The 26,271-nt window shown below is 46.2% G+C and overlaps 1 protein-coding gene across 1 annotated transcript; it reads left to right on the top strand.

The window, feature by feature from the left end:
- Window positions 1-1,801: 1,801 nt before the first annotated feature.
- ifrd2 (interferon-related developmental regulator 2) lies at window positions 1,802-25,797 on the top strand. Its single transcript, XM_035757430.2, has 12 exons — window positions 1,802-2,267; window positions 17,799-17,915; window positions 18,152-18,239; window positions 18,466-18,590; window positions 18,948-19,105; window positions 19,228-19,281; window positions 19,415-19,593; window positions 19,826-19,934; window positions 20,171-20,299; window positions 20,472-20,600; window positions 20,820-20,912; window positions 24,988-25,797. Exons 1-12 carry the CDS (start codon window positions 2,228-2,230, stop codon window positions 25,066-25,068), a joined length of 1,302 nt encoding a protein of 433 aa, XP_035613323.1. The 5' UTR covers window positions 1,802-2,227; the 3' UTR covers window positions 25,069-25,797.
- Window positions 25,798-26,271: the final 474 nt, after the last annotated feature.

Here is a 26,271-nt window from a genome sequence, read left to right as displayed (position 1 = left end):
TCCTCACGCGGCAGCGTAGCCTAGTGGTTAGAGCGTTGGACTAGTAACCGGAAGGTTGCGAGTTCAAACCCCCGAGCTGACAAGGTACAAATCTGTCGTTCTGCCCCTGAACAGGCAGTTAACCCACTGTTCCCAGGCCGTCATTGAAAATAAGAATATGTTCTTAACTGACTTGCCTGGTTAAATAAAGGTAAAATAAAAAAAAAAAAATGGCACACATTGTATACTGTGTTATTGACTTGTTAATTGTTTACTCCATGTGTAACTCTGTGTAACTCTGTGTTGTCTGTTCACACTGCTATGCTTTATCTTGGCCAGGTCGCAGTTGCAAATGAGAACTTGTTCTCAACTAGGCTACCTGGTTAAATAAAGGTGTTCTCAACTAGCCTACCTGGTTAAATAAAGGTGTTCTCAACTAGCCTACCGGGTTAAATAAAGGTGTTCTCAACTAGCCTACCTGGTTAAATAAAGGTGTTCTCAACTAGCCTACCTGGTTAAATAAAGGTGTTCTCAACTAGCCTACCTGGTTAAATAAAGGTGTTCTCAACTAGCCTACCTGGTTAAATAAAGGTGTTCTCAACTAGCCTACCTGGTTAAATAAAGGTGTTCTCAACTAGCCTACCTGGTTAAATAAAGGTGTTCTCAACTAGCCTACCTGGTTAAATAAAGGTGTTCTCAACTAGCCTACCTGGTTAAATAAAGGTGTTCTCAACTAGCCTACCTGGTTAAATAAAGGTGTTCTCAACTAGCCTACCTGGTTAAATAAAGGTGTTCTCAACTAGCCTACCTGGTTAAATAAAGGTGTTCTCAACTAGCCTACCTGGTTAAATAAAGGTGTTCTCAACTAGCCTACCTGGTTAAATAAAGGTGTTCTCAACTAGCCTACCTGGTTAAATAAAGGTGTTCTCAACTAGCCTACCTGGTTAAATAAAGGTGTTCTCAACTAGCCTACCTGGTTAAATAAAGGTGTTCTCAACTAGCCTACCGACGATGAACGGATGAATTTCCTATTCTCCGACTTCAAAGAAAACCGAGATGTCAACACAAAAGATTGGGACAGTAAAATTGATTTCTGGACATCACTCATTCTTAAAATATAACCAGCCTACCTGGTTAAATAAAGGTGTTCTCAACTAGCCTAACTGGTTAAATAAAGGTGTTCTCAACTAGCCTACCTGGTTAAATAAAGGTGAAATAAAAAATACAAATAAAATAGTCGAAGACAAATTCATGCTTTGGGCACTTAAATGAGAATCATCATATGACTACAAAACACAGCTTTGCCTAATATGTCTAATAAGAGGTGGGTCTGAAAGCAGTTACCACTTACACAGGAGAAGATAGTGGATTTGTTAGAACTGCTGCTTTTACTGGTCGACCTACTTATTATAGCCCAGTGTTCCTGACACGTTTTCGAGGCCTTTTCAGAATTCTTGCTCCCATAAATGTGCTGTGTCAAAGGACACTTTGTTGGTGAATAAAATTGACTTTGGGAAGGATATCAACACGACTAGGATTGTGAAAAGCAGAAATGTCAGGTTGAAAATGATTGTGGATACGGCAACAGTTATTAGGGATAACAGTAGATGTTTCTGTTGACATGGTTTTTAAATGCTGCTTAATCCTATAGTTAGATTGTCTGAGCATGATAGAGAAAGTTTGGAGAGGGATGGAGTTTTTGGGGAGGGTTTGATAGAAGTTAATGGGATTTGTTTTTTCTTACTACAGAATTAGGCAAACCATGATTGATCGCACACTCCAGCGCAATAGGTGGCGGCATACACCTTAAACGTTTGCTTGTGGAACGCCTTTATACCAAAGAAGAAGATGTGTGAATTTGGAACAGCAACGTGCTCCATACTCCATTCCAAACACTTTAAAAAACATGTTGTATCTCAATCTTGCATTAGATATCGGTTACCCGGGGACAATCACAGGTAATGAAGAAAAACAAATTCCTCGACTTGTAAAGCCAACTCCACATCATCTGCGGTGGTGAAACGTGGTGCTACTAAAAACAAGTGGGGGATCGAGTCTAGCTAACGTTAATTATTTTTGTTTTTGATATATGGTGTCATCACACTAATTAAGATCTTGAATACATCGTGACCTCCGAGGTTGTTTTCAAAAGACTGTCAAGGCCTTGAATATTAATTGTTCAGTTTCGGCTCCGGGGGTGCCCTGTTGAGACTTGGAAGTGAATTTGTGAAGAAACCTGATTGGCGAAATGCCAAGGAGTAAAAAAGGGAAACGTAGTTCAAACAAGGGTAAGTTGGCTAACTGCTGTCTTATTTGTTAACATATGATTATGTGTAGCAAAGGGCTAATATATATTAGTTGCATCACAATCTAAGCTGGCATAAATGCTGTGCAACTGCCTGAGTTGATCGGTTCCATATGGAACAAAGTTGCTACACTACAGCAGTTAGCTACTTTCTCATAGAATGACCATTATTTGTAGCAATGCATTGGCAAACTGGTGTTTGATAATAAATAGCTAGCTATCTAACACGTTATATAACTGCTATAACACACTATATATCTGTACAGTGTTTTGTTTGCATTCTGAGCTAGACAATTTGTTTATCTTGCTCAGTACGTTAGCTAGCTAGATTTATTTGCAAGCAATTTTGCCTTAACTAGCTAACGTTAGCTAACTTTGCTTGTTATAATTGACCACTTCATCATTTTATTTCATCATTATTTATGCAGTTAAGTCGATTGAGGACACATTCTTATTTTCAGTGACCTGTCAAACATCAGTAAACAACAATTGCAGTATACATAACTATCTGTATACACATCAATTACACTACATGAAAAGCAAACGCATTCAAAGTGACATTGCCACATAGCTCTTACATAGTACGCTTGTGCACTAGGAGTATTCCTAGCAAGGCTGGTGTTAGTCTGAAAAAGAGACCTAATGGCATGTGCCTGTGATTTGTGGTGGGGAGTTGATTCTTTGCCCTTCGACCCGAGCTTCGATTCATTCCTACTACCACTAAGATTCATTATTTTGCAATGGAGGAGATGAGTAGTTGAAAGACCAAGAAAAGGCAGGGTCACTGGTAGGCAGGTGGGCCACCAGGCAGTACAGTCAGAACCATGTATCGGTAAACAAAATATGTAGGCCTATATCGCAATACTGTATCTCTGTTTCTTGGCTTGCACTGGCTAGTAAATGGAGCTACATCAGATGAGCGATGCCACACCAAGGCGCTGTATAGGCGGCGCTCCACTATAGGCCGAGCTACATCAGATGAGCGATGCCACACCAAGGCGCTGTCCATTAGCACCGCGGCGCTCCACTATAGGCCGAGCTACATCAGATGAGCGATGCCACACCAAGGCGCTGTCCATTAGCACCGCGGCGCTCCACTATAGGCCGAGCTACATCAGATGAGCGATGCCACACCAAGGCGCTGTCCATTAGCACCGCGGCGCTCCACTATAGGCCGAGCTACATCAGATGTGCGATGCCACATCAAGGCGCTGTCCATTAGCACCGCGGCGCTGTATAGCGCTCCACTATAGGCCGAGCTACATCAGATGAGCGATGCCACACCAAGGCGCTGTCCATTAGCACCGCGGCGCTCCACTATAGGCCGAGCTACATCAGATGTGCGATGCCACATCAAGGCGCTGTCCATTAGCACCGCGGCGCTCCACTATAGGCCGAGCTACATCAGATGTGCGATGCCACACCAAGGCGCTGTCCATTAGCACCGCGGCGCTCCACTATAGGCCGAGCTACATCAGATGTGCGATGCCACATCAAGGCGCTGTCCATTAGCACCGCGGCGCTCCACTATAGGCCGAGCTACATCAGATGAGCGATGCCACACCAAGGCGCTGTCCATTAGCACCGCGGCGCTCCACTATAGGCCGAGCTACATCAGATGAGCGATGCCACACCAAGGCGCTGTCCATTAGCACCGCGGCGCTCCACTATAGGCCGAGCTACATCAGATGAGCGATGCCACACCAAGGCGCTGTCCATTAGCACCGCGGCGCTCCACTATAGGCCGAGCTACATCAGATGAGCGATGCCACACCAAGGCGCTGTCCATTAGCACCACGGAGCTCCACTATAGGCCGAGCTACATCGGATGAGCGATGCCACACCAAGGCGCTGTCCGTTAGCACCGCGGCGCTCCACTATAGGCCGAGCTGCATCGGATGAGCGATGCCACACCAAGGCGCTGTCCATTAGCACCGCGGCGCTCCACTATAGGCCGAGCTACATCAGATGAGCGATGCCACACCAAGGCCGCTGTCCACTACATCAGATGAGCGATGCCACACCAAGGCGCTGTCCGTTAGCACCGCGGAGCTCCACTATAGGCCGAGCTACATCAGATGAGCGATGCCACACCAAGGCGCTGTCCGTTAGCACCGCGGCGCTCCACTATAGGCCGAGCTACATCAGATGAGCGATGCCACACCAAGGCGCTGTCCGTTAGCACCACGGAGCTCCACTATAGGGCGAGCTACATCAGATGAGCGATGCCACACCAAGGCGCTGTCCATTAGCACCGCGGCGCTCCACTATAGGCCGAGCTACATCAGATGAGCGATGCCACACCAAGGCCGCTGTCCACTACATCAGATGAGCGATGCCACACCAAGGCGCTGTCCGTTAGCACCAGGGAGCTCCACTATAGGGCGAGCTACATCAGATGTGCGATGCCACATCAAGGCGCTGTCCGTTAGCACCACGGAGCTCCACTATAGGCCGAGCTACATCAGATGAGCGATGCCACACCAAGGCCGCTGTCCATTAGCACCGCGGCGCTCCACTATAGGCCGAGCTACATTAGATGAGCGATGCCACACCAAGGCCGCTGTCCATTAGCACCGCGGCGCTCCACTATAGGCCGAGCTACATTAGATGAGCGATGCCACACCAAGGCGCTGTCCGTTAGCACCACGGAGCTCCACTATAGGGCGAGCTACATCAGATGTGCGATGCCACATCAAGGCGCTGTCCGTTAGCACCACGGAGCTCCACTATAGGCCGAGCTACATCAGATGAGCGATGCCACACCAAGGCGCTGTCCGTTAGCACCAAGGAGCTCCACTATAGGCCGATCTACATCAGATGAGCGATGCCACACCAAGGCGCTGTCCATTAGCACCGCGGCGCTCCACTATAGGCCGAGCTACATCAGATGAGCGATGCCACACCAAGGCCGCTGTCCACTACATCAGATGAGCGATGCCACACCAAGGCGCTGTCCGTTAGCACCACGGAGCTCCACTATAGGCCGAGCTAAATCAGGTGAGCGATGCCACACCAAGGCCGCTGTCCATTAGCACCGCGGCGCTCCACTATAGGCCGAGCTACATCAGATGAGCGATGCCACACCAAGGCCGCTGTCCACTACATCAGATGAGCGATGCCACACCAAGGCGCTGTCCGTTAGCACCACGGAGCTCCACTATAGGGCGAGCTACATCAGATGAGCGATGCCACACCAAGGCGCTGTCCATTAGCACTGCGGCGCTCCACTATAGGCCGAGCTACATCGGATGAGCGATGCCACACCAAGGCGCTGTCCGTTAGCACCACGGAGCTCCACTATAGGCCGAGCTACATCAGATGAGCGATGCCACACCAAGGCGCTGTCCATTAGCACCGCGGCGCTCCACTATAGGCCGAGCTACATCAGATGAGCGATGCCACACCAAGGCCGCTGTCCACTACATCAGATGAGCGATGCCACACCAAGGCGCTGTCCGTTAGCACCACGGAGCTCCACTATAGGCCGAGCTACATCAGATGAGCGATGCCACACCAAGGCGCTGTCCGTTAGCACCACGGAGCTCCACTATAGGCCGAGCTACATCAGATGAGCGATGCCACACCAAGGCGCTGTCCGTTAGCACCACGGAGCTCCACTATAGGCCGAGCTACATCAAATGAGCGATGCCACACCAAGGCGCTGTCCGTTAGCACCACGGAGCTCCACTATAGGCCGAGCTACATCAGATGAGCGATGCCACACCAAGGCGCTGTCCGTTAGCACCACGGAGCTCCACTATAGGCCGAGCTACATCAGATGAGCGATGCCACACCAAGGCGCTGTCCGTTAGCACCACGGAGCTCCACTATAGGCCGAGCTACATCAGATGGGCGATGCCACACCAAGGCGCTGTCCGTTAGCACCACGGAGCTCCACTATAGGCCGAGCTACATCAGATGAGCGATGCCACACCAAGGCGCTGTCCGTTAGCACCACGGAGCTCCACTATAGGCCGAGCTACATCAGATGAGCGATGCCACACCAAGGCCGCTTTCTTCGCTCCTTTTTAAAAATGCATCTAGAGATCTTTGTATTCTACTTAATGATTTTTGCCATTGTTTTGTCGGGTTTGTAAGTTCCTTTTATGCTTCTTATTCCATTGCGTTATGTGTATTTGTCTGACATGCAGTTGTGGTTAGCAGATTTAAAGCGATGGTCATTTTAATTTTGAAGTTTGCTTTTGAAGTGTTCTTTATTGTGACTTGATGTCCTGTGTTAGTGGTTTTATGTATATTTTGTAAAGCTGTCTAAATGTTGGTTTCATTTACGTTTTTGAATGATGGACAATATTCGTTTGAGTTTTATCAAGATAGAATCCAGATTTCATTGTGATGAGACACTTCACTGTTTTCAATTGCATTTATCAGACATTTTGATCGTTTATATGGAAATGTTGTTAGAACATTTGGAAATATGATTTATACATCTTTGTTAATAATAAATCATGTGTTTTAAATTGCTCCTCCATTCATTTTTGTGTAAGTCACATTTCAATATAGGCTACAGAACTACAAAGGCCAAATAATATGTGATTAAAAAAATAACATTTATTTAAAAATACAAGGTTCAATAAAAAAGACAGACGACTGTTGAAAATCACATCTTACCGATCGCATCTTACCGATTTTTAATGCGATCCTTGTCCCTGCTTTCCATTGCTGAACCGTGTAATATCTGGGCTATATTTGGAGACTGAGCTGCACACAGGCCTCTGAGTGGTCAGCCGGCAGCGTGAGGGGCTCGGTATTGACTTAATGTGTGAAAAGTTCGCATAGCTATGTGGATTCGAATGCTAAAAGCATTGCAACCTTCTTCAGACTGTCATTTCACTGGCAGGCTCTCCCAACATTGGATAATGGAGGCCCCTTGATCGCTCTGTCCCTTCCAGTTCTTTGCGCAGCTCCATGAATTTTGATGACCACAAAGGGAGGATGCCTTGAGCTCGATCAGCTGCATTTCAAAGTCCTCGGTTCCCATCCAATGAAACGCAGACCGATCCAAGTTGCTCTCCTCAAAGTTGTCTGGCTTGATCAAAAAATAAAACATTGGGCCATGTTGCTTGAAGTCTTTAAATCTGACAGAGAACTCCGACTTTAGCTCCCCCATGTACACTCCGATGGCGTCAGTACTGACTATTGCGTTGACAGCCCTTTGAGTTGCTTGAAGTAGCGGAACGTTCCACTTTGAATATCCCGTGAGTAAACTTCTTCTAGCTTGGCAACGAATGCCTTCCATGCATGGAACACATCCAGCACTGTTTGGCCTGAATGCTGCAGGCGCAGGTTGAGCTCATTGAGGTAACCTGTTACGTCAGTGTGACACATCAGTTTTACAAGCCAATCCTCAAGCTCTGGGTAGTTTTGGCCCTTTTCAGCCAGAACGGCTTTAACCTTATCCAAACACTCCACAAACTGTTCCAGAAACTTCCCTCCACTGACACTGCAGTGAAGAGGCAAGTCTTGGTGGATTTGTTCAATCTCTTGCAACAGTGACCAAAACTGGCTGTGTCAGAGACAAGTGAGCAACAAGGAAATTCACAATTTGAACTACAGAAGCTTTCACAGTACCTAAAATCGGAATTTGAAATCTTGGAACAGATTCTCTTGGTGAATGACAGTGAAATTTAACCATAGGGTGGCCAATCAGCTTTGCGAATTGTTTGTTTCCCTACCATTAGTGGGGGCACCGTCAGTTGTAATAGCGAATGTTTTTAATATCGACACCACTCTCCTCAAAATGATCTGTGAAGGCTTTTGCTACATCTTCCCCTTTAGTGTTACTATGCATGGGTTTTGGACAAAGCAGCTCCTCACCTACCTGCTCTGAGTCACAGTATCTGACAACTGCTATACGTGGAATGTCATTCACTGGTGCGCAATGTCTAATATTAAAGAAGTCGCTGGGTATTGCTCAGAGACTTATGATAAGCTGGAGACCACACTGTCTACCAAGAGTTCTCATCTATATTATTTGTCACTGTCTATTTACCACCACAAACCGATGCTGGCACTAAGGCCTCACTCAACCAGCTGCATAAGGCCAAAAGCAAACAAGAAAATGCTCATCCAGAAGCAGCGCTCCTAGTGGCCGGGGACTTTAATGCAGGCAAACTTAAATCCGTTTTACCTCATTTCTACCAGCATGTCACATGTGAAACCAGAGGGGGAAAAAAACCTCTCGACCACCTTTACTCAACACACAGAGACGCATACAGAGCTCTCCCTCGCCCTCCATTTGGCAAATCTGACCATAATTATATCCTCCTGATTCCTGCTTACAAGCAAAAACTAAAGCAGGAAGTACCAGTGACTCGCTCAATATGGAAGTGGTTAGATCGTCAAAGACTCCAGTCACCCAAGTCATAGACTGTTCTCTCTGCTACCGCACGGCAAGCTGTACCGGAGCACCAAGTCTAGGACCAAAAAGCTCCTGAACAGCTTCTACCCCCATTTCGTGGGGCTCCCGAGCGGTCTAAGTCACTGCATCTCTGTGCCAGAGGCGTCACCACAGACCTTGGGTCGAAGCCAGGCTGTATCACATCCGGCCGTGATTGGGAGTCCCATAGGGCGGCGCACAATTGGCCCAGTGTCGTCTGGGGTAGGCCTCATTGTAAATAAGAATTTATTCTTAACTGACTTGCCTAGTTAAATAAAGGTTACAGAGACACCAAACCCAACTGACCAAAAAGTTATTTTGTTGGCATTTACATATGTTCCCATTACCAGTAAAACATAATCAAAACATTTCTTTCACTTACTTGCTGTGCTGTTTCATTGTTTGTTCAGTCTTTTCATTCTCAACCAAGATTTCATCATACATGTCAAGCAGTGAAGTTTCAGCTGTCTGTCCGTGGCGCCTGTTCCTCGGTGCGTACCGTCTCTACGTCCGTTTCCATCTGGTCCAGCTGTGTATGTAACATTTCATGTAAGCTAAGGCTGGGCAATATGGCCAAAATATATCTCATGGTATTTTCTTTTATTAATGTTTATTTTTTTTGACGTTTTTTTTAAAAAGTTCTAAATTTGTTTTATGAGTAGTGTGTGACCCTAGGGCGGAGATAGATATATTATTTCAATGGGTCTTTCTCCATTCGGATTGTTTTATATTGTTCAACTTCAACCTAAAATAATTTCCTGCTTTTCCATCAATTTCTGCATTTCCTGCACTCATTTGGGATCATTTCAACACTGCCACGATATGGGCAGAAATACTAGGCCTTATATTTAACCAAACGTTGCAATTGTGATTTAGATCGAAACACTTGGATGAACTTTTGGTATCATGGAAATATGTTTATTATAATTCAATATTTATAATATAAATAATATTGGGCACTTTGAATACAGTGTTTGACATGACAACGAATGAAAATGCCATGGACGAGTTAGTGACAGGGTAGGAACCAAAGTGATGTTCAGTGTTTCCTAGTGGACCATATAATCTTTGGCTACATTAAATGTTTCTTCATGTAGCCAACATATTCATGCTTCACCTATTCCTTTTTGATTTAGTAGATACTGTTGCACAAACAACATGCATGTATTAGCTAGCTACGTTTCCTCTGACTCAGTACTTTTATTAGTTAGCCACTAATGATAATTGCTAGTTAGCTGGCTAACACGATTTAGCTTGACTTGCTAAGAAAATACAAACTAGCTGTTTGCAGATGTAAGAAACACAAACTAATATTGTCATTGTAGAATGCTTGTGGATTTATATTAAGATCAAAGTGGAAACAACATCATTGTCATCAACATTGTTGCATGTGCTGCATTGACCATGCAGACTGAACACAAGTATCTCGTGGTCAATCAACAACAAATGTGCTCCTTGAGTAATGGGGTGGGACTACATCTCTGTGGAAAGCGGCATGGAGAGAGCGAGAGAGCAGAGAGGGTTGACTTAAGTAGCGGAGTAAACTATAAAAATGGAAGTATCACATTTTAACAAACCAAACATACAAATACCGTTACAGAAGGTAAGGTAAGTAAAAACCCAAACTGGTCTGTGCATAAATACCGGTGTGTGTATATAGTAAAATACGGTATACCGCCCAGCCCTAACGTAAACCCTGTTTATTGTCTGCATCGAAGTAGTGGTCCTTGTACCTAGCATCGAGCATTGTGGCGACACAGTAAAGAGGCTCAGATAGAATGCCACCAAATCGCATGTTCACAGCCTTGAGTACTTTTGTAGCAGCAGCGGTATGAGAACCAGCACAAAATCCTTGTCGAACCACTGTGCTGTCAGACTCCGCATGCTCATGGGGCTGACATCGCTGGTCTAAATGTCAGTCGTGAAGCTAATATCAGTGACGCCCATAGCAAGTAGCTCATACATGTGCGTTTCAACAATGCTGTGTAACTCTGGTAGTGCAACATCTGAAAAATAGTGTGTACCGGGGCTCGATCAGTCGGCGAAAGCCAACATCATCCAAGACGGAGAACGGTTGATTTGTCAAGGGCAATGAATTCCATGATCTTGTCCTTAATGTATTTCGCTTTTGAGTTGTCTCACTGTAATGTTCTTACTTTTTAATTGACTGCTGGACTTGAACTTGTTTAGTTGTTGGAAGTGTGCACTTAGTATTTTTCTGCTTTTGTTCTGTGTAGCGCTGTATTTTTCGTGGCGTCATTACGTCCTCTACCTACGGTTTATATAGGTATGCACGTCATCTACCTACGTTTATATAGGTATGCACGTCATCTACCTACGGTTTATATAGGGATGCACGTCATCTACCTACGGTTTATATAGGGATGCACGTCATATACCTACGTTATATAGGTATGCACGTCATCTACCTACGTTATATAGGTATGCACGTCATCTACCTACGTTATATAGGTATGCGCGTCATCTACCTACGTTATATAGGTATGCGCGTCATCTACCTACGTTATATAGGTATGCGCGTCATCTACCTACGTTATATAGGTATGCGCGTCATCTACCTACGTTATATAGGTATGCGCGTCATCTACCTACGTTATATAGGTATGCGCGTCATCTACCTACGTTATATAGGTATGCGCGTCATCTACCTACGTTATATAGGTATGTTATATAGGTATGCGCGTCATCTACCTCTACGTTATATAGGTATGCGCGTCATCTACCTACGTTATATAGGTATGCGCGTCATCTACCTACGTTATATAGGTATGCGCGTCATCTACCTACGTTATATAGGTATGCGCGTCATCTACCTACGTTATATAGGTATGCGCGTCATCTACCTACGTTATATAGGTATGCGCGTCATCTACCTACGTTATATAGGTATGCGCGTCATCTACCTACGTTATATAGGTATGCGCGTCATCTACCTACGTTATATAGGTATGCGCGTCATCTACCTACGTTATATAGGTATGCGCGTCATCTACCTACGGTTTATATAGGTATGCGCGTCATCTACCTACGGTTTATATAGGTATGCGCGTCATCTACCTACGGTTTATATAGGTATGCGCGTCATCTACCTACGTTTATATAGGTATGGGCGTCATCTACCTACGTTTATATAGGTATGGGCGTCATCTACCTACGTTTATATAGGTATGGGCGTCATCTACCTACGTTTATATAGGTATGGGCGTCATCTACCTACGTTTATATAGGTATGGGCGTCATCTACCTACGTTTATATAGGTATGGGCGTCATCTACCTACGTTTATATAGGGATGGGCGTCATCTACCTACGTTTATATAGGGATGGGCGTCATCTACCTACGTTTATATAGGGATGGGCGTCATCTACCTACGTTTATATAGGGATGGGCGTCATCTACCTACGTTTATATAGGTATGCGCGTCATCTACCTACGTTTATATAGGTATGCGCGTCATCTACCTACGTTTATATAGGTATGGGCGTCATCTACCTACGTTTATATAGGTATGCGCGTCATCTACCTACGTTTATATAGGTATGGGCGTCATCTACCTACGTTTATATAGGTATGGGCGTCATCTACCTACGGTTTATATAGGTATGGGCGTCATCTACCTACGGTTTATATAGGGATGCGCGTCATCTACCTACGTTTATATAGGTATGGGCGTCATCTACCTACGGTTTATATAGGGATGCGCGTCATCTACCTACGTTTATATAGGTATGGACGTCATCTACCTACGGTTTATATAGGTATGGGCGTCATCTACCTACGTTTATATAGGTGTGGGCGTCATCTACCTACGGTTTATATAGGTGTGGGCGTCATCTACCTACGGTTTATATAGGTGTGGGCGTCATCTACCTACGGTTTATATAGGTGTGGGCGTCATCTACCTACGGTTTATATAGGTGTGGGCGTCATCTACCTACGGTTTATATAGGTGTGGGCGTCATCTACCTACGGTTTATATAGGTGTGGGCGTCATCTACCTACGGTTTATATAGGTGTGGGCGTCATCTACCTACGGTTTATATAGGTGTGGGCGTCATCTACCTACGGTTTATATAGGTGTGGGGTATGCGTCATCTACCTACGGGTTGGGCGTATCTACCTACGGTTTATATAGGGATGCGCGTCATCTACCTACGTTTATATAGGTATGGGCGTCATCTACCTACGGTTTATATAGGGATGCGCGTCATCTACCTACGTTTATATAGGTATGGACGTCATCTACCTACATTATATAGGGATGCGCGTCATCTACCTACGTTTATATAGGTATGGGCGTCATCTACCTACGTTTATATAGGTATGGGCGTCATCTACCTACGTTTATATAGGTATGGGCGTCATCTACCTACGGTTTATATAGGTATGGACGTCATCTACCTACGTTTATATAGGTATGGGCGTCATCTACCTACGTTTATATAGGTATGCACGTCATCTACCTACGTTTATATAGGTATGGGCGTCTTCTACCTACGTTTATATAGGTATGGGCGTCATCTACCTACGGTTTATATAGGGGTGGGCGTCATCTACCTACGGTTTATATAGGGGTGGGCGTCATCTACCTACGGTTTATATAGTGATGCGCGTCATCTACCTACGGTTTATATAGGGATGCGCGTCATCTACCTACGTTTATATAGGGATGCACGTCAGCTTTTGCACATCGCCGTTAAACTAGACATCGGGCCGATGTTGGTATTTTTAGTTAATATCGGCCGATTCCGATATGCTCACATACTTTATTTTTTACTTTTTAAATATTTATATTGTGCATCCCTAGTTTTTACACTGCTGCTACTCGCTGTTTATTATCTATGCATAGTCACTTTACCCCTACCTACGTACAAATGACCTCGACTAACCTGTACCCCCTCACGTTGACTCGGTACCGGTACCCCCTGTATATAGGTTCATTATTGTTTTGTGTTTTTTATTTAATTTTTTACTTTCGCTTATTTGGTAAATATATTCTTAACTCTTTCTTGGACTGCATTGTTGGTTAAGGGCTTGTAAGTAAGCATTTCACGGTAAGGTCTACACTTGTTGTGTTCGGGCCAGATGACAGAGTTTGATTTGATGTCTTTGAGATGATTGTGTCTTTTGTTAGGCAATCCATCAAGTAAAGCCTGTGAACTACTGAGGAAATCCTCCTTGACATATTCCCCCATCAGTAAATGGGTTTCCAAGTTTAGCAATGCACTGAGCAAACTTTGATTTGACTGCATGTAGATTTGAAACGCACTGCATTGCTTTTCATACCTGGACAGGGCCCTCTTGATTAATAAAGCTTTGTCCGCCTCAACCTTGAAGTTTTTCTCATGTCTCATTTCAAAATGACGCAGTACACTTGATGTCCGACAAAACAACAGTTTTACAACAGCGCAAACAGCCTGGCCCTTTAGTTAAACAAATCCATATTCCTTTGTCCAAGAGGCAAAAGATGAGTGGACATCTGCCTTATTTTTCTTTGCTGATGACATTTTGCGCCCTTAACTTTTTACATTTCAAAAGAAAGCTTGCTAGCTGCTAGCCATGTGAAAACAAATCATCTTAAGTGCCGCTTTGAATTTGGAGTAGAGTGGAGGTGGGTTGTCTTGCGCTGAACTAATAATGATTTTCCTGCAAAATCATGAAAGCCCATTGGCTAATCAGGTTGGACATACCTTGGGAACTACAATATTGCCTTAAACTGTTGGAATTTGGATCTGCACCGCCTCCATCTTCGGGCTTGGCCTCTGAGGCGTTAGTGGACCTGTCTCGGCCTTTAGGACAATGTGGTGAACACAGTGCGGAGCGCCATGGTTTCTTCCACCAACGCGTCATATCAAATGTGGTGGGGCATATTCTGTACCTGGTGTGAGAGCCATATGTGCAAATGGTTTTAGTCACTGCTCAATGCGGGCCGAGCGACATTCCACATTAAGAGTATAGCCGTTATCTCGGCATGCCATGACGAATTTCATTGCTCTCCAACTTTATGGAGCTCGACGTCTGTGTCCAGCAATGGCCCACTCGGTGCCAAACTGGAACGTTAACGTGGTGCTGTCAGTGCTTGCTGAGCCCCTAGAGTCGAGGACTTTGAAGCATCTATCGATGAAGGTGGCATTCCTGTTGGCTATTACCTCAACTAAGAGGATGAGCGAACTTCATGCTTTTTCAGTGTGCGCTGAATGTGTTTCCGAACGGGTCCAGACGAGGAGTTTCGCCCTCCGTCTTAACCTCTCATTCTTGCCGAAGGTCCTGTTTGACAGATGCGAACTGACCCTTACGTTTGTCCGCATCTGCTCCTCCACCGGATGAGCTGGGTGTTATTTCCCCCCCAAGTGTGCTGTGCCTTAGACACTACACAGACGCTGGCAATACGACAGCCTATCGATACAAAGACTCGCATTACTACAGCATATCGGCTGTAGGTATATGTTTCTGCGTGTGTTTCTGCGTCCATATGACCGATTCTGTTGGACCAATCCTCAAATGCAAATAGCGAGTTGGAACTGCTTTCTGTCAGAGAGGAAGAAGTGATCTTCCGTCTTTGTTGTGAGTGGCAGGGCGAGGGGTCTGGTGTGTGCGACTGGGAAGTTGCACAGAAGGAGCGAAAGAGACGAGACCAAAAAGACAAATGCTCATATAAACAAACAAATTAAACCTTGATTCTTGCAGGACTGGCATTTGGAACATTGCGTTCAAACAAAGTAGAATTGATTTGATCTATCGCCCAGCCCTAGTCCCTAGACTGGCAGGGAGCTCTGCCCCCGGTCAATTGTGGTCTGATGTGGAAGTGCACATAACGTGAGGACTCAACACGTCTCCCGACGATAATGGACTCAGACTAGGGGTCAGATTACTGAATGCTCAAACTCCTTTTTGTCACATGTACAGGTGGCCAAATGTCAGCATAGTGGTAGAAATGACATATTCTAATGAATGTTTTCACAACTGGAATACTTTAGCTAGCTATCTCCAAGTAAAATCCATGTTTATAACATCCACTGAGTAATCTATATTAGATATCTCCATGTGACCAGTAGTAAAGATGGTAGAATTCATCTTATTGCTGTTCAGTTGATGAGAATGATCAAACAGGACAGGTTACATAGAGAAGGTCTGAACAGGCTTCCAGAGAGGTGTCTGGGGAAAGCAAGAGCGGTTTACTGTCTAATAGTCTCTTCCTCCATCCATGGCCAACCTGCCATCCCTTCTCCCTGCACCTGAACCCCTTAACAGGCTGTCTCAGACAGGGGTTTATACAGTTGTATCTGTTGGCCAAGGGCCCCGTCTCTCAAAGGTATCACAGCAGGACTCCAACCCCTGGCCTTCTTGAAATCTTATTCATCGTTCATGTAACCTGGACCCACGTACTAATGTGTCCCTACATCACCTGGACTAATTTGATGCCCATGGCCATCTGTAAACTATTCCCACTTGACCACCACATCCCAGTACTTCTCCACCCACTTGACTAACTCATCTTTACCGTTGGTCATTGTTACAGTTCATATGATATTGCATGGCTCATGACTTTACAGGTGTAGTAGTTAGGTTTGAATATTCCAAACGATGTCTTCGGGAGTTCATTGCCATATGTTTTACCCTGCCTCATGTCACTCCGGCTGGTCCCAGGATTCCCAGCCTTCTCTCTCCCTCTCTGTCCTACTAACACTGTATCTACATCTTGGATACCCCCAGCTCCACCGTCCCCTCTGCACATATTGGCCAACGCACTGACCTAACTCCTCTCATAGAGGCTTCATTCAGAATGCTCCATAAACCATGGCATTACCATTCGTCAGCTTTCCCATCTCTTACACCCTGTGTTTGTTTTTTCTTTTCTGTGGTTTCGAGCTTAGGCAGCAGGGAAGTTGCTTATGTTTTGAAAAGCTCAGTTAAAGACCTAATTGGCCAAGACTAAGTTTTGAGACTTGTGGGGACAGGAAGCCCCTTCATCTCACTGGCTGTGTCTGGAAAAGAAAAGCCCTGTCACACTCTCAAGCGCCTCCCCTTGGCATGACTGAGGTGCAGACACTTGTGGAAAGCCATGGGCTGACACGTGCGTAGTGTTGGCTGTGAACACTCTGCCTGGGGTTCAAGGTTGAGTACCAGTAAGTCACGTGACTGATAAGGGCCCACTCGGTACAGTATGATCACTAGAGACAGAGAAGGTGACTTGTGGGAATGAATTACAGTACGAGTCAAAGGTTTGGACACCTACTCATTAAAGGGCTTTTCTTTATTTTTACTATTTTCTACATTGTAGAATAATAGCAGAGACATCAAAACTATAAAATAACACACATGGAATCATGTAGTAACCAAAAAAGTTAAACAAATCAAAATATATTTTATATTTGAGGTTCTTCAAAGTAGCCACCCTTTGCCTTGATGATGGTCATGCAGTGTATTCTAGGACGTCATAGTAAATGACAACGTGGAGCCTGGGCAGGCTTCCCCCAGCCCTAGAGCCATTCAACAGGGAGGTGATATTTACAGCTTGATTCCCTGCATCAGGTCTGTCATCCCGGTGAACTTTCCCCCAGTAAAGCTCTCAGCTGGGGCTGGCTGATTTTTGGGGTTCAACCTGGGGATCCAACTTCACTGATAAACTAAGAAACTAACTTCTGTCTTGAAGGATGAATTCCTTTGAGCCTTGGTATGCTAGGCCTTGATCACTGGAGTAAGGCAGTGTGGCCATGTGTGACTATATCCTCACTGTCTCTGCCATCTGTCAGGATAGGGCCACAGTCTGGTAGCTGTACTAGGGGCAGTGCCAGTCAGTTGGCTCGGCTGTGTCTGAGGGATTAACACTTCAGGCAGCGGCCGCTCGCAACCAGCCTTCCCAGTTTAGCTGCATGTGACGTGCCTGTGTGTGTCAACACTGGGGAGAGAATAGACTTTGGTCTCTACAAGGGGCCTGGGATGACATTACCGACAGCTGAGTGAGCCACTGACAGAGACAACGTTCACCTCAAACTCACACTCCTATCTCTCTGCATCTCTTTCCCTTTCTCTTGCTCTCACCTACTATTCTCCACTCTCCTTGTTCTTTCTATCCTCTGTTCTCTCTCATAGGGGGGAGGAATGGGGTGAAGGGTGGGTCTGGTGCCAGTGATGATGACCTGGCGTCTGATGTGCTCAGTCACTACAGCAGTGCCAGCGAGAACGCCTCTGTGCTGGACGACAGCCCAGGTGGGTACACACACACACACACACACACACACACACACACACACACACACACACACACACACACACACACACACACACACACACACACACACACACACACACACACACAAGCTAAGTCAACATTCATGTGCTCTCACACTACTAAACACAGGTGCATCATCCAAAGAAGTGTCATGCAGTTGATATCAGCTCTTTGTTTTGGTGCTTACCTGTCGTTTCCTCTGTGTCCACCACAGGAGCAGGTGAGCCACTGGATGAACAGACTGCCCAGGAGGAGACCGAGGACAAGCTGAAACAATGCATAGACAACCTGATGGACAAGAGGTGGGTCTCGCAGGATTTAAAATGTTTTTACAGACGGACTTACTGTACACCTAACTTCCCAGAACTAAAGCCACCAGGTTGCTAGTACTTGGGTAAATGGACATGAGGAACTTAAGATCAGCTTCAACATAATGGTGTAGTGTAAGAGGTGTCCTCTCATAACTACAGCGTTAGGCAGAGCTGTGTGGAGACATACTGAGGTGCCCCTTCCTCCTGTCCCTCGCAGTGCAAAGACACGCCTGGCAGCCCTGGAGTCTCTGAGAGGGGCCTTCTCATCCAGGCTGCTCTGTGACTTCCTGACAGAGAGACTCCTCACCATCAGCGACTGCCTGGAGAGGAGCCTGCGCAAGGGTGAGACTGACACCGTGCGACTGTCTGATGATGGTGGAGGGAGGAAGCTAGAGGCTGAATTTACCTACTCAAACGCAGGTTATTTTAGGTGGTGCTAGGCCAAGGAGATGAATCGGACCCGCACACACCTTTTGGTCTACCATGCCTTTATTTGGCTGGAAAATAAACATTGCTGATCCAGTGGATCGTCTTCAAGTATACCTGAATTTAGTCTCTATGAATTCAGAGTTTTTCTTGACAAAGTCCTGCAATAGCCTGACTTCTCTTGTTGACCTTAAGGATTGTAAAAGGTTTCTTACCCTCCACCCCTTTTCACCCCTCTATTTCTGTTCGTCATTCTCTCCATTCTCCTCTCAGGTGGTGGAGAGGAGCAGGCTGCAGCAGCCACAGTGTGTGCCCAGCTGTGTGTGCAGCTGGGCGGGGGGGACGAGAGCGAGGAGGGCTTCAAGATCCTTCGACCCGTCCTCAGTGCCATCATGATTGACGGCTGTGCCAGTGTGGCCGCCCGCCAGAGCGTGAGTGTCACCATTGGCCTTCACCACAGTCCTGTTGTCGACTGCAGTTTTCCACTGAAAGTGCATGTATTCTTATAAGCCCACTCAGAGTTGAAGTGTTCCATCTTTGTTTTCCCTGTCAGTGTGCCAGTGCTCTGGGTATGTGCTGCTATGTTTCTGCTGCGGAAGATGGAGAGGTGAGAATCTCTAGAAATCCTTTTCATTCTATTTCTCTGTAGCTTGAATAGAAACGTAATATGGCAAATCACGTACTTAATTGGATGTTTCTCCTTCACTGTCTGTCTTAATCGCTCTCTCTTGCTCTGGCAGGACTTGGTCAAATCCATGAGTCACCTGGAAAGTGTGTTCACCACGTCGTACCCCAACTTTGAGGGCACCCTGCCCACCCCCAAGGCCGGTACCCCTGGGCTCCACAGCGCCGCCCTGCACGCTTGGGCTCTACTCGTCACCCTCTGCCCCGCCTCCCGCCTCACTGTGCTGCTAGACATGTGAGGGAAACACGCAGAACAGGGCAGCGTCTTAAACAACACCATTCCCCATGTACTACAGTGGTGCAGTACATTTGGACAAATTAGTGGAATAAATGGGGAATAGGCTGCTATTTCACATACAGACAGGATCTTGCCAATGAGGGGAAAAACAGCAAGATGGCACCTTCAATAAAAAAAATGTACCTGTTGGTTTGCTCATCTCACTTCCTCTGTCTCCTATTGTGCTCAGACATCTACTCAAGCTACAGGCCTGCCTGGAGAGCAGCGATGTGAACTACAGAATTGCTGTGGGGGAAACCATCGCCCTGCTGGTTGAACTGGGAAGAGATATAGACAGGGTATGTTCTGCCTCGTGACCAACCAGGGGCTGTAGGTTTAGCCTTTTAGATCACAATGAATAAGATTAGACATTGAGGACCTGATCCTAGATCAGCAGTCTTATTCTGAGACACTTTGTGAATACAGTCCCTGGCCTTATTCACACAGGCTCAAACACAATATGGAGCCAATGTAGATCCCATGGAGAGGAAGTGAGGAAATATCCCTCCTTATCCTTGAGTGTTTTTCTCTGTAGGAATTTGAAGACAGCGACATGCTGTGTGAGTGCCTGAAAGGTCTGGCCACTGACGGGAACAAACACCGTGCCAAGAACGACAGGAGGAAACAGCGCTCCATATTCAGAGAGGTGCTGCACTACATAGAGGTGAGGAACCACCCGTCCCTCCACATACACTTCTAACGGTGCTTAATGGGTTTAAAATTCACCCCAGACCAGTCTCTCTAACTGGAGACCATAGGTCAGTGTGAGAAATAAATAAATATATATATATATAGTTGATTTTAATATGGAAATATTCTCTCCCCCTCCTGTGCAGAATGAGGACTTCACAGAAGAGAAGATCCGCTTTGGTGTGGAGGGCATCTACATTGACAGCTGGATGCGCAGGAGGGTCTACGATGCCTTCAAAGAGGTGCTGGAGTCTGGAGTGAGACACCACCTTCAGGTTAGGACAAATTCTAGGTCTAGAAGTGTTTGTGAGGTAAATGTACTTTTTTACAGCAGAGATATCTGGTATCGCTGCAACCAACAATGTTCTAATCAAATGTCTCAAAGGGTTTTGATGCTTGTTTGCCTATGCTTTCTCATGTATCATTTAGTAATTGCTAATAGTCAGCTTGTCATTCTATGATATTTAAGGGTGTGCCTGGTCTTGTCTATGTAGTTTAATCCGTTGCTGAGGGATATCTTTGGCCTGGGACCCCCTCTGATTCTGGACTCCTCCGTCAAAGCCAGCAAGATCTCCCGTTTCGAGAAGGTGACCCCACGTCCTATGAACTTTAAAATGTCTGTAAACCCACCAGCAGATTACCACTGCCCTGAAACCATAACCACTGCCCTGAAACCATAACCACTGCCCTGAAACCATAACCACTGCCCTGAAACCATAACCACTGCCCTGAAACCATAACCACTGCCCTGAAACCATAACCACTGCCCTGAAACCATAACCACTGCCCCATAACCACTGAAAACCATAACCACTGCCCTGAAACCATAACCACTGCCCTGAAACCATAACCACTGCCCTGAAACCATAACCACTGCCCTGAAACCACCATAACCACCATGCCCTGAAACCATAACCACTGCCCTGAAACCATAACCACTGCCCTGAAACCATAACCACTGCCCTGAAACCATAACCACTGCCCTGAAACCATAACCACTGCCCTGAAACCATAACCACTGCCCTGAAACCATAACCACTGCCCTGAAACCATAACCACTGCCCTGAAACCATAACCACTGCCCTGAAACCATAACCACTGCCCTGAAACCATAACCACTGCCCTGAAACCATAACCACTGCCCTGAAACCATAACCACTGCCCTGAAACCATAACCACTGCCCTGAAACCATAACCACTGCCCTGAAACCATAACCACTGCCCTGAAACCATAACCACTGCCCTGAAACCATAACCACTGCCCTGAAACCATAACCACTGCCCTGAAACCATAACCACTGCCCTGAAACCATAACCACTGCCCTGAAACCATAACCACTGCCCTGAAACCATAACCACTGCCCTGAAACCATAACCACTGCCCTGAAACCATAACCACTGCCCTGAAACCATAACCACTGCCCTGAAACCATAACCACTGCCCTGAAACCATAACCACTGCCCTGAAACCATAACCACTGCCCTGAAACCATAACCACTGCCCTGAAACCATAACCACTGCCCTGAAACCATAACCACTGCCCTGAAACCATAACCACTGCCCTGAAACCATAACCACTGCCCTGAAACCATAACCACTGCCCTGAAACCATAACCACTGCCCTGAAACCATAACCACTGCCCTGAAACCATAACCACTGCCCTGAAACCATAACCACTGCCCTGAAACCATAACCACTGCCCTGAAACCATAACCACTGCCCTGAAACCATAACCACTGCCCTGAAACCATAACCACTGCCCTGAAACCATAACCACTGCCCTGAAACCATAACCACTGCCATAACCTGAAACCATAACCACTGCCCTGAAACCATAACCACTGCCCTGAAACCATAACCACTGCCCTGAAACCATAACCACTGCCCTGAAACCATAACCACTGCCCTGAAACCATAACCACTGCCCTGAAACCATAACCACTGCCCTGAAACCATAACCACTGCCCTGAAACCATAACCACTGCCCTGAAACCATAACCACTGCCCTGAAACCATAACCACTGCCCTGAAACCATAACCACTGCCCTGAAACCATAACCACTGCCCTGAAACCATAACCACTGCCCTGAAACCATAACCACTGCCCTGAAACCATAACCACTGCCCTGAAACCATAACCACTGCCCTGAAACCATAACCACTGCCCTGAAACCATAACCACTGCCCTGAAACCATAACCACTGCCCTGAAACCATAACCACTGCCCTGAAACCATAACCACTGCCCTGAAACCATAACCACTGCCCTGAAACCATAACCACTGCCCTGAAACCATAACCACTGCCCTGAAACCATAACCACTGCCCTGAAACCATAACCACTGCCCTGAAACCATAACCACTGCCCTGAAACCATAACCACTGCCCTGAAACCATAACCACTGCCCTGAAACCATAACCACTGCCCTGAAACCATAACCACTGCCCTGAAACCATAACCACTGCCCTGAAACCATAACCACTGCCCTGAAACCATAACCACTGCCCTGAAACCATAACCACTGCCCTGAAACCATAACCACTGCCCTGAAACCATAACCACTGCCCTGAAACCATAACCACTGCCCTGAAACCATAACCACTGCCCTGAAACCATAACCACTGCCCTGAAACCATAACCACTGCCCTGAAACCATAACCACTGCCCTGAAACCATAACCACTGCCCTGAAACCATAACCACTGCCCTGAAACCATAACCACTGCCCTGAAACCATAACCACTGCCCTGAAACCATAACCACTGCCCTGAAACCATAACCACTGCCCTGAAACCATAACCACTGCCCTGAAACCATAACCACTGCCCTGAAACCATAACCACTGCCCTGAAACCATAACCACTGCCCTGAAACCATAACCACTGCCCTGAAACCATAACCACTGCCCTGAAACCATAACCACTGCCCTGAAACCATAACCACTGCCCTGAAACCATAACCACTGCCCTGAAACCATAACCACTGCCCTGAAACCATAACCACTGCCCTGAAACCATAACCACTGCCCTGAAACCATAACCACTGCCCTGAAACCATAACCACTGCCCTGAAACCATAACCACTGCCCTGAAACCATAACCACTGCCCTGAAACCATAACCACTGCCCTGAAACCATAACCACTGCCCTGAAACCATAACCACTGCCCTGAAACCATAACCACTGCCCTGAAACCATAACCACTGCCCTGAAACCATAACCACTGCCCTGAAACCATAACCACTGCCCTGAAACCATAACCACTGCCCTGAAACCATAACCACTGCCCTGAAACCATAACCACTGCCCTGACACCATAACCACTGCCCTGACACCATAACCACTGCCCTGACACCATAACCACTGCCCTGACACCATAACCACTGCCCTGAAACCATAACCACTGCCCTGAAACCATAACCACTGCCCTGAAACCATAACCACTGCCCTGACACCATAACCACTGCCCTGACACCATAACCACTGCCCTGACACCATAACCACTGCCCTGACACCATAACCACTGCCCTGACACCATAACCACTGCCCTGACACCATAACCACTGCCCTGACACCATAACCACTGCCCTGAACCATAACCACTGCCCTGAAACCATAACCACTGCCCTGAAACCATAACCACTGCCCTGAAACCATAACCACTGCCCTGAAACCATAACCACTGCCCTGAAACCATAACCACTGCCCTGAAACCATAACCACTGCCCTGAAACCATAACCACTGCCCTGAAACCATAACCACTGCCCTGAAACCATAACCACTGCCCTGAAACCATAACCACTGCCCTGAAACCATAACCACTGCCCTGAAACCATAACCACTGCCCTGAAACCATAACCACTGCCCTGAAACCATAACCACTGCCCTGAAACCATAACCACTGCCCTGACCACCATAACCACTGCCCTGACACCATAACCACTGCCCTGACACCATAACCACTGCCCTGAAACCATAACCACTGCCCTGAAACCATAACCACTGCCCTGAAACCATAACCACTGCCCTGAAACCATAACCACTGCCCTGAAACCATAACCACTGCCCTGAAACCATAACCACTGCCCTGAAACCATAACCACTGCCCTGAAACCATAACCACTGCCCTGAAACCATAACCACTGCCCTGAAACCATAACCACTGCCCTGAAACCATAACCACTGCCCTGAAACCATAACCACTGCCCTGACACCATAACCACTGCCCTGACACCATAACCACTGCCCTGAAACCATAACCACTGCCCTGAAACCATAACCACTGCCCTGAAACCATAACCACTGCCCTGAAACCATAACCACTGCCCTGAAACCATAACCACTGCCCTGAAACCATAACCACTGCCCTGAAACCATAACCACTGCCCTGAAACCATAACCACTGCCCTGAAACCATAACCACTGCCCTAACACCAGAAAATACTGTTCAACAACCACACACATATCATGTGAGATCTCCACTGTCTAATGAAATATGTGGTTAAACAAAATGTACCTGCCCATTAGCTTCTTTAGCAGGTACTATGACATGTTATGGGTTTGCCTAGTCTTCACAGGACCCAATAGAAACCTGCCCTCCATATTGGTATTCTTCATTTTGAATGGTGTAAATCGAACCTGTTGATTTATTTCCCTCACAGCATCTGTTCAACTCAGCGGCCTTCAAAGCCAGGACTAAACTAAGGAACAAAGTGAGGGACAAGAGAGCAGATGTGATGTGAGGAATGAAAGAGAGGATTGGAGGAGAGGAATTGATGGAACGTGCCTTGGCCCCATAGGATGGAGACCCTGAGGAGAAGAATACTGGGGTATATTTATTGAAGCGAAATGTTTGTAACGTTGCAGATAGAAATGTAGTGAATAGAGCTGACATGATTTCCTTTTCCAAATGACAAACAATCCTATCTGTTCTACACAGTACATTTCTATAGGAATGTTCTGTAACGATACACCCTCTTGAATAGGCCCCTTGCCCAAACTCATCTCACAGGACACAATGGCTGCTGCCAAACCAGGGACTTTGCAGACCATGCAAACACGTGTGCGTGCATGTTTTTTATTATTTGTAATTTAACACTACATAATAAAATCATGACACCTACGGGACGCCTGAAAATCAAACAGAAAGGTGGTTTATTGTATCCTTTTATTAATATTTTCTGAATAATATCTTAACCATTTCTGGTCATGTACAATATTTTATTTTCTAATTTATTGAAAGTGGGAGAACAGTACATTGATTTTTAAAAGAAGTTCTGTTTACAGACTTCAGATATGGGAAGAGGACAAGGAATGTAAGTTTGGGTGTTTTCATGTATATTTTTATGCTGATTGGTTGTGCATATAATCTATACATGTAAACTGAACAAAAATATAAATGCAACATGTCGTGTTGGTCCTGTGTTTCATGAGCTGAAATAAAAGATCCTAGAAAGGGCTAATTTCTCTAATTTTGTGCACAATTGTTTTTACATCTCTGTTAGTGAGCATTTCTCCTTTGCCAAGATAATTTGGTGGATGGATTATCCAAAAACTGATTACAGCATGATTATTAAATAGGTGCACCTTGTGCTGGGGACAATAAAAGGCCACTCTAAAATGCGCAGGTTTGTCACACAACAATGTCACAAATGTCAAGTTTTGAGGGAGCGTGCAATATCCACCAGAGCGGTTGCCAGAAAATGTTAATTTCTCTACCATAAACTACCTCCAATGTCGATTTGGAGGATTTGGCAGTACGTCCAACCGCAGACCACGTGTAACCATGCCAGCCCAGGACCTCCACATCCGGCTTCACCTGCGGGATCGTCTGAGACCAACCACCTGGACAGGTGATGAAACTGCGGGTTTGCAAAACCGAAGAATTTCTGCTCAAACTTGCAGGAACTGTCTTGGAATCTCATCTGCATGCTTGTCGTCCTCAC

This window comes from Oncorhynchus keta, chromosome 27, assembly GCF_023373465.1.
Source record: "Oncorhynchus keta strain PuntledgeMale-10-30-2019 chromosome 27, Oket_V2, whole genome shotgun sequence".
Lineage (NCBI taxonomy): Eukaryota > Metazoa > Chordata > Actinopteri > Salmoniformes > Salmonidae > Oncorhynchus > Oncorhynchus keta.
This window is presented reverse-complemented; position numbering and strand designations above follow the sequence as displayed.

What these genes read in the sequence shown, in the direction of transcription:
- ifrd2 (XM_035757430.2), top strand. Translation starts at nt 2,228, where the DNA reads ATGCCAAGGAGTAAAAAAGGGAAACGTAGTTCAAACAAGG. An exon ending in CTCACTGTGCTGCTAGACAT is followed by an intron (nt 19,594 to 19,825) that starts GTGAGGGAAACA and finishes TATTGTGCTCAG; the next exon opens with ACATCTACTCAAGCTACAGG. An exon ending in GAGTGAGACACCACCTTCAG is followed by an intron (nt 20,601 to 20,819) that starts GTTAGGACAAAT and finishes TTGTCTATGTAG; the next exon opens with TTTAATCCGTTGCTGAGGGA.